The following is a 13,792-nucleotide window of genomic DNA, read 5'->3' on the forward strand; positions in this document are numbered from 1 at the left end:
GGGGTCAGGGAGTCCAGAACTAGAGGGCATAGGTTGAGGGTGAGAGGGGAAAGATGCAAGAGAAACCCAAGGGGCAACTTTTTCACAGAGGGTTATATGGGTATGAAATGAGCTGCCAGAGGAAGTGGAGGAGGTTGGTACAATTGCAACATTTAAGAGGCATTTGGATGGGTATATGAATAAGGAGGGTTTGGAGGGATATGAGCCAGGTGCTGACAGGTGGGACTAGATTGGGTTGGGATATCAGGTCGGCATGGACGATTGGACCGACGGGTCTGTTTCCATGCTGTACATCTCTATGACTCTAAAACCTTTTTTTTAATGATTTGTTGAAGTTCTGTAAGAAACAAAAAAAGTGTTCTTCTTTGACATCCCTTTGGACTGAAGCTATAGGTAGGACAGCACAAATAATTTGCAATTCTGAGACTACTACATCAATTACCTGGGAAATGCGAAGTTGACAAGCTGCCAGTTCCTTTTCATTCTCTTCTAACTTCTGGTTATTCTCGACCTGTGTACTTTCCAACTGCTTGCAGCGTTTTACCATGGTTTTCACTTCAGATTTCATTTTGCTAATGTACAGCCGTGCCACAGTAAATTCCTCATCTAGGAGGCCACTTCCCTCAGGCTGCAGAGAAATAAATTATAGTTATAAAGTTTGTCACAATATCAGCACAACTTTCAGACAAAGATCAGCAAATTTATTAAAGAAAAGATATCTGGGGAATAATTAATCCAAATTATTGGGACAAACAGAATTAAACAGGAGATACCTAAAATAGTTTTACTGTTCTCCAAAGTGAAATCATCCTTAAATAACAGGTTATACTTCTACAGCACATTTAACATAGTAAAGCACCCCAAAACACTTCACAGAAACAGCAGGCAACAAAATTAGACACCATTAAGAAACATTATTAAAATTTGGTCAAAAAGATAGCTGCAACATACTGTAGCTAAACCTGAACATTTTCCTAATACCTCGGAGACTACAAGACATAGGATAAGAAATTAGGTCATTCAGCCCATCGATTCTTCTCTGCCATTCAATCATGGCTGATTGGTGTTGCAACTCTATCCTCCCCATAACCATTGATGCTCAAGAACCCCTCTCAGTCTTAAATATACTCAATGACTTGGCCTCCACAGTCTTCTGTGGGAATGAATTCCATTGATTCACCACTCTGGCTGAAAAGGTTTCTCCTGATCTGTTCTAAAACGTCTTCTCTTTACTCTAAGGCTGGGTCCTCGGATCCTAGTCTCTTCTGCCAATGGAAGCATCTTCCCAGCATCTACTCTGACCAGGCCATTCGGTATTCTGTGTGTTTCAATTAGATCCCCCCTCATCATTCTAAACTCCATAGGGTATAGAGTCCTTAAACATTCCTCAAAATGCTAAGCTGTTCATTCCTGGGACCATTCTCGTGAACTTCCTCTGAACACACTCCAGTGCCAGTACATCCTTCCTGAGAGATGGGCCTAAATCTGCACACAATACTCCAAATGTGGTCTGACCAGAGCTTTATTGAACCAAGAAATACATCCCTGGCTTTACATTCAACTCCGCTCAACAAAATTGCCATCATTGCATTAGGCTTCCTAACTACTGACTCAATCTGCAAGTTTATCTTGACAGAATCATGGACTAGAACTCCCAAGTCTCTTTGCAATTCAGACTTCTGAATTTTCTCACCATTTAGAAAAGAGTCCATGCCTCTATTCTTCCTACCAAAGTGCATGATCTCATACTTGCCCACAACGTACTCCACCTGCCACTTCTTTTGCCCATTCTAACCTGTCCAAATCCTTCTGCAGCCTCCCTGACTCCTCAATGCTGTCCCCTCGACATTTGTATAATTTGCAAACTTAGCCAGAATGCTCAGTTCCTTCAACTAGATTATTAATGTATAAAGTGAAAAGATGTAGTCCTAGCTCAGAGCCTTGCGGAACACCACTTGTCACTAACTGCCATCCTGAGAAGGACCTTTTTATCCCCACGCTCTGCTTTCTGCTCGACAGCCAAGTTTCTATCCATGCTAGCACCTTGCCTCTTAACATCATGGGCCTTTATCTTACTCAGTCACTTCCTGTGTGGCACCTTGTCAAAAGCCTTCTTGGTCTAACCTGCTTGTTACTTCCTCAAAGCATTCTGGCAGATTTGTCATGCATGACCTCCTCCTGATGAAACCATGCTGACTTTACCCTATTTTACCATACACTTCCAAGTATTCAGAAATCTCATTCACAATGGATCATGACGGGTTAGGCTAATCTGTCTGTAGTTTTCAGTCTTTTGCCTTACACCCTTTTTAAACAAGGGGGTCACGTTAGCGATTTTCCAGTTCTCTGGGATCCTCCCTGAATCTAGCAATTTCTCAAAAGATCACCACTAATGCCTCCACTACTACTCCTTTAGAATTCTAGGAGTGTGTCCATTGGGTCCAGCTGATTTATCCACCTTCAAGCCAGTTTTTCTAGCACCTTCTCCTTGGCGATGGCCACTATACTCAGCTCTGCCCCCTCACTCGAATTTTTGGGATATTACTCATGTCTGCCATAGACAAGACTGACACGAAGTAAATAATTCAGCCATTTCCTTGTTCCCCACTACCATCTCCAGAATCCTTTTCTGACAGCCCTGTGTCTACTTCAGCCCTTTACAAATCTAAAGAAATTCTTAAGTCTTCCTTTATATTACTGGCTCGCTTACCCTCATATTTAATCTTTTCCCTCACTTTTTTAGTTGCCCTTAGTCTTTGCACCTTTCCCAATCCTCTTGTTTCTCACTACCCTTTCCCACATTACATGCTTTCTCTTTTGCTTTTATGCAATCCCTGACTTCCCTCGTCAGCCACGGTTGCCTTAGTCCCCTGTGCCATGTTTCTTTTTCATTGGGATGAATCTCTGCTGCGTCGCCTGAATTCTCCCAGAAACTCCTGCCATTGCTGTTCTACTGTCTTTCCTGCTAAGTTCCTCCGCCAGCCAATTCTACCCAGCTTCTCCCTCTTGCCTCTGCAGTTGCCTTTATTCAGTTGTAATACTGTAATCCTCTGATTCCACCTTTATCCTGCAATTTGAGAGGGAAAAGTCAATCATATAAATGATCACTGCCTCCTAAGGGTTCCTTCACCTTAAGCTCCCTTATCAAGTCTGCCTCATTGCGCAACACTAAATCCTGTTCCTAGAGGACTCCACCATAAGCTGCTCTAAAAAGCCATCTTGTGGACATTCCACAAATTTCTTTTCTTGCAATCCACTACCAACCTGATTTTCCCAGTCCACCTGCATATTGGAATCCCCCAAGATCACTAACTTTGCCTTTCCTACACATCTTTTCTATCTCCTGGTGTACCTTGCACCCCAGCTCCTCCTATTTGGAGGCCTGTGCATAATTCCAACTATGGTTTTCTTTTTAAAACCTTTATGGTTCCTCAATTCTACCCAAACAGATTCTACACCATCCGACCCACTTAGTTTCTTACTATTGACTAAATTTCATTTCTTAGTAATAAGGCAACCTTCCTTTGTCCACTTGAGCAAAAGTACACCGTTTAGCCAGTGCTATTTGCTCTGCCATTTAATGAGATCTGGCAACCATCAACTCTACTTTTTTTGCTTTTCCCTCCACAGCCAGTGATTCCCTTACTAAGTAAACATCTGCCCATCTCAGCCTTTAATATCCTAATGACACACCCTTGTTATAAACAACTCTTATAGATACACAACGAGAAATTTGTGTTTTAAATGCTTGACCTTCTATCCCCTGATGCCAGGTTCTCCACAAGGAAAAACGTCTCCAAATCTATTCTGTCAAGACCCTTAGGAATCTTGTATGTTCCAATATGGTCACCTCTTATTCTTCAAAACTACAATGAATACAGATCCAATCTACTCAACCACTCCTTGTGGGACAGGCTCCATCTACCTGGCATCAACTTGAGTTTTACATCAAATGGAATAGAATATAAAAGTAGGGAGGTTTTTTTTTAAGGTACACGTCAGACCACAGCTGACATACCGCAATCAGATTAGGCCCCCTTATTGAAAGGAGGTCAAACTAGCACTGGATCCTATCCCCACTTCACCACCCTGCCTCTGCCTCCATCTGCAGCTCTCGCCACACCCACCCCCAGTCCTGAAGGGCTAGACCCAAAACATTTGACTTCTGCACCTCCTAAAGCTGCCTGGCTTGCTGTGTTCTTCCAGCCTCCTGCCGGTCTATATTGGCACTGGAGCCAGTCCAGAGAAAATTCCTTGGGTTGGTTTATTAGACTGCTTGCAGTATTCCAGTGTGATCTGACTAGTGCCCTGTGTAGTATCAGCAAAGCTTCTCTACTTTTATACTCCATTTCCTTTGAAGTAAGGTCAACATTCCTTTATTACCTGAACTTCTGATTCATGCACAGGGACGCCCAAATCTGTTCTGCAGCTTTCTGCAATCGTTCTCCATTTCAAGCAACATTTTGCTCCTCTATTTTTTGCGCCAAAGTGAATAACCTCTAATTTTCCCAGTTTATTCCATCTACCAAGTTTTTCCATTTAACCTGAGTATATCCCTTTGCAGACTCTACCCTCATCACTATGTGCCTTCCTACCCATTCTTGCATAATATACAAACAGAATGTATACTATAATATATTCACTTCCTTCATCTGAGTCATTACTATATATAGTCAATAATTGTGGCCACAGCACTGACCCATGACACTAGTTACAGGGTGCCATCCTGAAAAAGACCCCCTTATTCCATCTCTGTTGAGATACCCAAATCTCTAACGATGAAACGTACCTCTATCAAGATGGCCTCTTATCAAGATAAGATAGCTTTGTCAGAATGAGATACCTTATCAAACACCTTCTGAAAATCCAAATATATTACATCCAGTGTTTCTCCTTTATTCATCCTGCTTGTTACCTCCTCAAAGTCGTCTAGTAAATTTGTCAGGCATGAGTTCCCCTTCACGAAGCCATACTCTGATCATGCATTTCTAAATGCTCTACAATTAGATCCGTAATATATGTAATTGGGTAAGTATTAGGTTAGAGTGGTGCTGGAAAAGCACAACAGGTCAGACAGCATCCGAGGAGTAGGAAAATTGACGTTTCAGTCCTGAAGGGCTTTTGCCCGAAACGTCGATTTTCCTACTCCTCGGATGCTACCTGACCTACTACGCTTTTCCAGCACCACTCTAATCTAGACTGATTTCCAGCATCTGCAGTCCTCACTTTTGCCCAAGTATTAGGCTAACTGACCTATGGTTACCTGTTTCTTGTCTCCTTCCCTGTTTCAATAAAAGGTGTTAAACAATTCATTCACTTTAAGTACATATTTGGAAAGCCCTGCTCAAGTCTAGTCAGAAAACAAATCAATTACTTTTTTAAAGTTAACCAGATGAAAAAGACGGAGAAAAATACCAGAGAAGGTTGAAGTTCTCAAATTCGTAGGTTTGTTTTAAACACAGGAGCCCATTTTTTGATTTCTGAAACTTGAAATTCTATTATGAAACTTGAGTGCATATTTTCAAAATTAACTTACTGTCTAAACTTTAGACTGACTTTTGTCTCAAACAAAATTCTTTTACATATATTCTAAATGTATTTGCAAGACATCTGATAACAGGAAGCACTGAGCCTACAACTGCTTGCTCACAATAATAAAGCAAACTATATTTCTTTTCAATAATTTACCTTTAATGTCTTTCCAGTAAATTGAGACAAAACTTTATGCGACAAAGGAATCTTAAGAACTAGTTTCAGCTTCAAAACACATTACAATCCTTGAGCCCAACAGTTTAGCAATTGAAGATCAATAGCATATTAGCTAACTCATGATTTAGATAATATTTAATCAAACTATCTGCAGATATACAATACTGACTGTGCTACACAAGATTAAGAATCTCAAATCTGCCCAAATCTGGAATGAAACATATTGGCATTATTCTACTGGACCTATTTTTCCTTCTTCTAAGCAGCAAACAGGCCATACAGGACTAGTTATACCCAAAATGTCAATTTCTCCACCTCCTCATGCTGCCTAGCTTGCTGTGTTCTTCCAACCTCCTGCTTGTCTACTTTGGATTTCTACATTTATTTTGTCTCTATACTGGTCTAGTTGCAGCCATATAGTAGGTGGTTTTGAAAATTGGGAGCCTGTATCTTAGATTAGATTAGATTACATTACATTACATTACAGTGTGGAAACAGGCCATTCGGCCCAACAAGTCTACACCGACCCGCCGAAGCACAACCCACCCATGCCCCTACATTTACCCCTTACCTAACACTACGGGCAATTTAGCATGGCCAATTCACCTAACCTGCACATCTTTGGACTGTGGGAGGAAACCGGAGCACCCGGAGGAAACCCACGCAGACACGGGGAGAACGTGCAAACTCCACACAGTCAGTCGCCTGAGGCAGGATTTGAACCTAGGTCTCAGGCGCTGTGAGGCAGCAGTGCTAACCACTGTGCCACTGTGCCACCCACACAATCAGGAGTGATCACCTTTTGGTCATTCTGTTCTATATAGCTAAAAGTGTTAGTGCAGAGATGTAGGAGACAGCTAACAGAGCAGAATCAATGGCACAGACGTCAGGTTGAAGAATGACTCACTTATGTTAGTTACATTCTATGCAATTTATTACTGGATCATACTGGACAATTCATTTGATTAGGAACAACTACAGAAACTAAGCATTTTATCCTTGAAAAGTAGTGTCTGAGAGTTAAATTTAAACTAGGATATTTAAGCAGTATAGTAAGCAAAGCTGGATGATGGTCAGCAACGAGGCGGTTGGGTAAGCCAGGATGGCAGTTGACTCAGCCCAGTGTGGGGGAGAGCATGCCTTAGTGGGGAGAGTGGGCCCGATATGGGGAAGCATGACCCCTCATGGGGAAAGCTCAGCGTGAAGTGACTGCAGGCCCATAGCTACGGAATAATTGTAATATTGAACTCTTGACATTTCTTTTTCTATTTTGTACCTTGGCACCTAAGATGGCACCAGGAACGGTGAAGTCGTTCACTGTACTTTACAGGTGACAATAAACTTAATTCTAAAGTTGGCAATGCTACTGGTAAAGAATCATGTTTAGAAAGGTAAAATGTTGACGTCTATGATAGAACTGCAGATGCCTTGATTAAAAAAAAAGTTACCACTGCACGGAGTAGGCAACATTCAATACACAGTCAAGACTGACTGAAGCGGTCTGAAAACTAATTGCAGAATTTTTGAGTTTGACAGTAGCATGTTAACTTTTCAAATTCCTAGAGGTAGGAATGGATAAAAAGGATCAAAAAGTATGTTTCCCCTGGCAGACAGCCACAAATCAATGTTTCAAGATAGTATTGTTTACCTTAACATCATTGTTGCCAACTGCAATTCCAATTTCTGCTAGATCTTTTAACAACGACGTCATCATTTCAGTGACTCGTTTCTTCTGATGATTGGTCATTTCCTTCAGTTTTTGCAGCTCTGCATCGATGGACGTTAATGTAGCCTGCATTAAACAGAAATGAAGTAATCATCTTCATAACAAGCAAAGCAAAAATTTAAGCAGTTATTTAAGCTATCATTGAGAATCAGATATGAACCAGGATGTAAAGTGCTGCTTTGACACAAGCATACACAATTAATTTGCATCTAACCAATCAAGAAACAAAATACCCTTTCAACAGGCTACAAAGTTTCTTTACAATTATTTAGCAAAAATTTAATCTTTTATAGAGTCAAAGCACAGAAACAAACACTTGGGTCCAACTAGTCCATACCAAACAATCCCAAACTAAAAACTAGACCCACTTGCCTGCTCTGGTCCATATCTCTGCAAAATAAAAGAAGTTTCTATTTATGTACTTACTTAAGCATCTTTTAAACATTGCAGTTGTCATCATCCACTATTTCCTCAGGACATTCACTCCACATGCGAATCATCCTCTTAAAAAAAAAAAATTCCCCTCATATCTTTACTAAATTTCTCTTCTCACTTTAAATATGCCCCCACTCTTGAAATCCCCATCCTAGGGAAAAGACACCTATTATTAAGTCTATCTATACTCCTCACAATTTTATTAACCTCTAAAGTTCACCTCTCTACCTAATCCATACACAGCACCAAAATCTTCAAGGAAGATACCAGCTGTTTTTAAACATGGTGCACAATTGTGAAAGGCTTTCACCTAGAGCAACTCCTTACCGATTTTTGACCGAGTTCATCACTTAGTAGCTCAAATTCCCTTGTCTTGTCCTCAACTTCTTGTGATTTCTGGTCATAATTGACTGCAAGTTCTTCCAAAGCTTGCAGGACCTCCTTCACTTCTTCTTTAGAGGCATCATTCTCAGCCTGGAGGCGATTGAGTTCTGACTGCATGTTGTCTTGGTCTCGTCTGGTGGATGCCAGAAGCTACATAAAGATGTAAAATCAGCACCAGATAAATGAAAGCACTTTATTACTTTCATGTTTACTGTATTACAGGTTGAGTTATATAAAAATTGGCTAATTACACCTGCAATATTTCAGTCATTTTATTCTTAAAGCTTAATAAATCCTTCAGTGATATATTTAATACTTTCAAGATAAATCAGTGAAGGAGTTCAAAATCTCCCAATGCTTCAATGTGTAAACACATCCGGCAATGTTGGGTTCATAACAATGTTCGGTAAGAATAGAAATGAGAAAGACGTCAGGTAGGATCTCTGATCTATTTTGAATTAGGTAGTAATACATTTGTAGGACTAGCAGCACAAATGGTCTTAATACCCTGAGCTATGAAGCAGAAAGAAAAAAGGTGTCAGGCTCAATGGTTACATTAGATTTCTGCTCAGAAACTGAATAGGCTGTTGATGAGACCATCAACATGCAGGGTGCAATCGATTGACACAAGTAAAAGCCTGTCTAATACAACTAGATGAAAACAATGTTAGCAAGTTTGATCAGACTTACTTCTTCCTGATCCAACATCTGCTGCTTAAGTTTTTCCACCAGCTGACTCTGTTGGTTGATCTCCTCATCCTATAATCAGAGTTAAAATACAATCAATTCACATTTAGATGGATTTATCAGCAATACTAACCGTACACTCAAAAAAAAAACACCCCGTGCAAAGATACACCAGAACATAATTTAAATACTTCACTTTTCCTATCAGCCAAAAATTAGACCTTTGCTCATGTATGATCATTGAAAAGTATTTTTTAAAATTGTATCAATACCAAGTGATAACTTTCATCGAGTGTTCAATTTCTTGCAAATATGCAGTTTTTAAAAGTAACCTGACATCATTTATCCCAGCCTATGAAATAGCAAAGTGACAGTCTTATAACCTAAACAGAGCAAAGGCAAATTTTGATTCATCCATGTCCATCCTTTTATTTAAACTATGTTACTTAACTATGTGATCTGCGTTTATTGCTTGCAAGACTTTTCACTGTGCCTTGGTACACGTGACAATAAATTCAATTCATTTGTCAATACCCTTTCGAGATAATTGACCAACTTCCTTATTCAGAAACTAAATAACAATTAATTTAGCAACAATTTAAAATTTCTTTTACAAAGCTAGCACCTGAAGGAAAAGGTATCCATTGGAGTCAATTTGTATTGCATATAACCATTGTTCAAATTAACCCGATTACATCAATAATAAACAATTCACAGTACCTTAAAATTGCCAGTTCTCAATTTTACCTCCTCTGAAAACAACAAGTTAATTGAGTTGATATGCCTCAATGATTGCAAATGGTTGGTGGCATTTATCTTCCAACCAGCTCCATATCCAAACGGATTTTCATCAAGTACCATCAAGATGTAACAGACTTATTTTAAAATATTTCACCTTGAACACTGTTCAGAATATGCTCACTTAATTGGTTAAAAGAGAGATAGATTAAGTAAAATGGAGATAGCCTGTTTTTAAACTTGGTCCTTTCAGTTTAAAATGGCTGCTTTATATCTCACAGTTAGTACTCTAACTATTAAAGAGACCAATTCAATTCGAATAGGTCAACTATTTCACTAATGCCACAGAATTTTGCTTTCTCATGGGGACTAAGAATCAAAGGAACAATCAAATACAGTAAAACTAATTTGCTTTCGATATCAAAAAAAACACTAGAAACAATTTAAATGCATCAACTCTTGTAGTACAGTTGGAGAAGGGGAATTAACACACCTTATCATCCAGCTGCTTATACAGTTTAGAAATTTCTGAATCCATCTTTTGCTTCTCGGCATCAGTGAGTTTAACAGTCGGAGTTTCCTCAATTTTGTCATTGGTGAGAACAATCTCAAGTGCCTCCTTGTGTTTCTCTTTGTCATATTGTTCTTCTATAGGCACAGACTCACCTTTAGAAAAGAATACATTGAAGATATAAAGCAAATCAGTTCTTCCCATTAGAAATTTTTTTTTTTTTTGCAGATTCAGGTTCTGAATGATAAAATTTGGCTAATTTGAGGTGTAGGGAGATATCTGCGACTATTCCTATTTTTAAAAAAAAAAGCACTAAAGGAATACAGTGGAAAACTATATTTTTGAAAAAAAAAGTCAGATGTACAGCTTGGAAACAGACCCTTTGGTCCAAACTGTCTATGCCGACCAGATATCCCAACCCAATCTAGTCCCACCTGCCAGCAATCGGCCCATATCCCTCCAAACCCTTCCTATTCATATACCCATCCAAATGCCTTTTAAATGTTGCAATTTGTACCAGCCTCCCACCACTTCCTCTGGCAGTTCATTCCATACCTATATCACCCTCTGAGACAAAGTTGCCCCTTAGGTCTCTTTCATATCTTTCCCCTCTCACCCTAAACTTATGCCCTGTAGTTCTGGACTCCCTAATCCCAGGGAAAAGACTTTGCCTATTTACTCTATCCATGCCCCTCAATTTTGTAAACCTCTATAAGGTCACCCCTCAGCCACCGATGCTCCAGGGAAAACAGCCCCAGCCTGTTCTGCCTCTCCCTATAGCTCAAATCCTCCAACCCTGGCAGCATCCTTGTAAATCTTTTCTGAACCCTTTCAAGTTTCACAACATCTTTCCGATAGGAAGGAGACCAGAATTGCACGCAATATTAAAACAGTGGCCTAACCAACATCCTGTACAGCCACAACATGACCTCCCAACTCCAGTACTCAATACTCTGACCAATAAAGGAAAGCATGCCAAACATCATCTTCACTGTCCTATTTACCTGCGACTCCACTTTCAAGGAGCTATGAACCTGCACTCCAAGGTCTCTTTGTTCAGCAACACTTCCTAGGACCTTACCATAAGTGTACATGTCCTGCTAAGATTTGTTTTCCCCCAAATGCAGCATCTCACATTTATCTGAATTAAATTCCATCTGCCACTTCTCAGCCCATTGGCCCATCTGGTCAAGATCCTATTGTAATCTGAGGTAACCTTCTTTGCTGTCCACTACACCTCCAATTTTGGTGTCATCTGCAAACTTACTAACTGTACCTCTTGTGCTCACATTCAAATCATTTATGTAAATGACAAAAAATAGAGGACCCAGCACTGATCCTTGTGGCACTCCACTGGTCACAGGCCTCAAATCTGAAAAACAACTCTCCACCACCACTTTTGAGCCAGTTCTGTATCCAAATAGCTAGTTCCCCCTGTATTCCATGAGATCTAATCTTGCTAATCAGTCTCCCATGGGGAACCTTGTCGAACGCCTTACTGAAGTCCATATAGATCACATCTACCATTCTGCCCTCAATCCTCTGTTACTTCTGCAAAAAACTCAATCAAGTTTGTGAGACGTGATTTCCCACGCACAAAGCCATGTTGACTATCCCTAATCATACGGAGTCATACAGCATAAAAAAACACTTCAGTCCAACAAGTCCTTGCTGACCATGTTCTCAAACCAAACCAAACCAAACTAGTACCACTAGCCTGCTTTTGGCCCATATCCCGCCAAACCTTTCCTATTCATGTACTCATCCAAATGACTTAAAGTGTTGCAACTGTACCTGCATCCACTATTTCCTCTGGCAGTTCCACATACAAACCACTAAGAAAGTTGCCCCTCAGGTCCTTTTTAAAATTTTTCTCCTCTCAACTTAAAAATATTAACCTAGCTTGAACTCCCCTACTCTAGGGAAAGGGCTTTGCTATTCATATTATCCGAGCCCCGGTGATCTTATAAACCTCTAAGGGTATCCCCTCAACCTTCTCCACTCCAGTGAAAAAGGTCTCAGCCTATTTTCATAACTCAAACCTTCCATTCCCAGCAACACCCTGGTAAATCATTTTAAATCTTCGCCAATTTAATAACATCAGTCCTATAACAAGGTGACAAGGACTGGACACAGTATTCCAGAAGAGGCCTCACCAACATCCTGTACAACCTCAAATTGACATCACAACTCCTACACTAAAAGTCATTTTTGGATTCATGACCGTGAGGAGCAACATTGCCTCCAAGCTTGTCGATTTTCTGATCGAAGCACTGACTTCCAGTTCGCAAAGTCGCTGCTGTACACAGACTTCAGAGTCCCACACAGCTGACAAAATTAGAGTTAATGCTGGTCAGGAGTATGGTTATTTCATTGTTTTGGGATTCAGTTAAAATGTATCCAGTGAAGAAATAAGACTGCTATCTTTGAGGAACCCACGTAAAAGGTCCTGTGGAAGAGCTGAAAAGTTGAATAAGCTAGCCTCCCTGAAGGGCTTCTGTAAGATATCCTGTCAACATCCTGAACAGATTACATCTGAAGAGACAGAGGCAAACACACCTGTCTAGTGACTTCCAACAGAGTCTAGGTGTTCCAACGTTCCAATCCAAGGTAGCCAGACTGAAAGCAATCTAGACAGTGTGTTTTTTTCCAAGAATGAACAACAATTATTTTGGCTAAAGTGTCATTTGCTATTGCATCCTACTTGCTGCATGGTTATATGGCTGCAGGTAAGCTCCACACACCAATTGGTAAACCAATGTATGGCTTCAGTGCAGCAGCAGCTGCCAGAAGCAGATGTTGAAGGCCCGTGCAGTAGCAAAAACATTAGAGAACACTGCATACACATAAACTGGACAGGAATCATATCCTCATTGACACCCAACTCTCACTACTGGCTCCAAATACCATACTAAGACACACTGTAGCAGTTGACTTGCAAATTGTAGTGAGCACAGAAGTGGCAAACACTTATGCACAAGTTCTCCTAGACAGAGAGATGACCAGGGCAGTAGGCTGCCAAATGGCTGAAACAAACAGATGATCAAAAACATGCCATACCATATGGTTGTTGGCATACCAACTAGTGGCCTGAACACACTGTACAACTCTGAATGCAATAGTCATCCAATGATACTCAATAGTGGTTTGGTGGCTCATGAGCTAGCTATACAGGATAGCTATGTAATAGCCTGTGAGCAAGGTTTGCATCTCAGACTAAGGCTTAGCTCAGAAGACAATATTGACTACACTTGCCATTAGTCATTTAGGCCTGAAGATGAACATTGCATCCTCAGCATTTCCTTCATAGTGATGACGACTTCAGCCCCTAAACTTTCGGTCTGCCATTATCTATTCACCATTTCACTTGAGACTAGCAGGCTACAAGTCAAATCTGTGTTTTTGCTCCAATCCATTAGGCTGACATCGATGGATTCTATACACATGAACTCATCCAAAATGCACTTCCCAAGGTCAAAACTGTCTTATTTGGCAATTTCAGAGTTGGCATGGAAGGGAGTATACAGAAACTACAGAGTTGAAAACGGTATAAAAACAACGGGGAAACATCAGACTGATCAACTGCCAAGGGATCACCTCAC

At 40.4% G+C, this 13,792-nt stretch overlaps 1 protein-coding gene across 2 annotated transcripts in view; it reads right to left on the bottom strand.

Annotated features, from left to right (window-relative positions):
• The window catches only part of LOC122550078 (kinesin-1 heavy chain), a 100,898-nt gene that overhangs the window by 39,473 nt on the left and 47,633 nt on the right, over positions 1-13,792 (bottom strand). For both annotated transcript variants that reach the window (XM_087987517.1, XM_087987516.1), the window contains exons 12-16: positions 10,173-10,345; positions 8,945-9,013; positions 8,198-8,404; positions 7,358-7,501; positions 443-628 (exon numbers count right to left, since the gene is read on the bottom strand). In XM_087987517.1, the coding sequence (XP_087843643.1) occupies positions 443-628; positions 7,358-7,501; positions 8,198-8,404; positions 8,945-9,013; positions 10,173-10,345 (779 nt within the window). The remainder of the gene's footprint in view (positions 1-442; positions 629-7,357; positions 7,502-8,197; positions 8,405-8,944; positions 9,014-10,172; positions 10,346-13,792) is intronic.

Source organism: Chiloscyllium plagiosum, unplaced genomic scaffold (assembly GCF_037043375.1).
Source record: "Chiloscyllium plagiosum isolate Xiang-an unplaced genomic scaffold, Cpla_swu_hap1 HiC_scaffold_5, whole genome shotgun sequence".
Classification (NCBI taxonomy): domain Eukaryota; kingdom Metazoa; phylum Chordata; class Chondrichthyes; order Orectolobiformes; family Hemiscylliidae; genus Chiloscyllium; species Chiloscyllium plagiosum.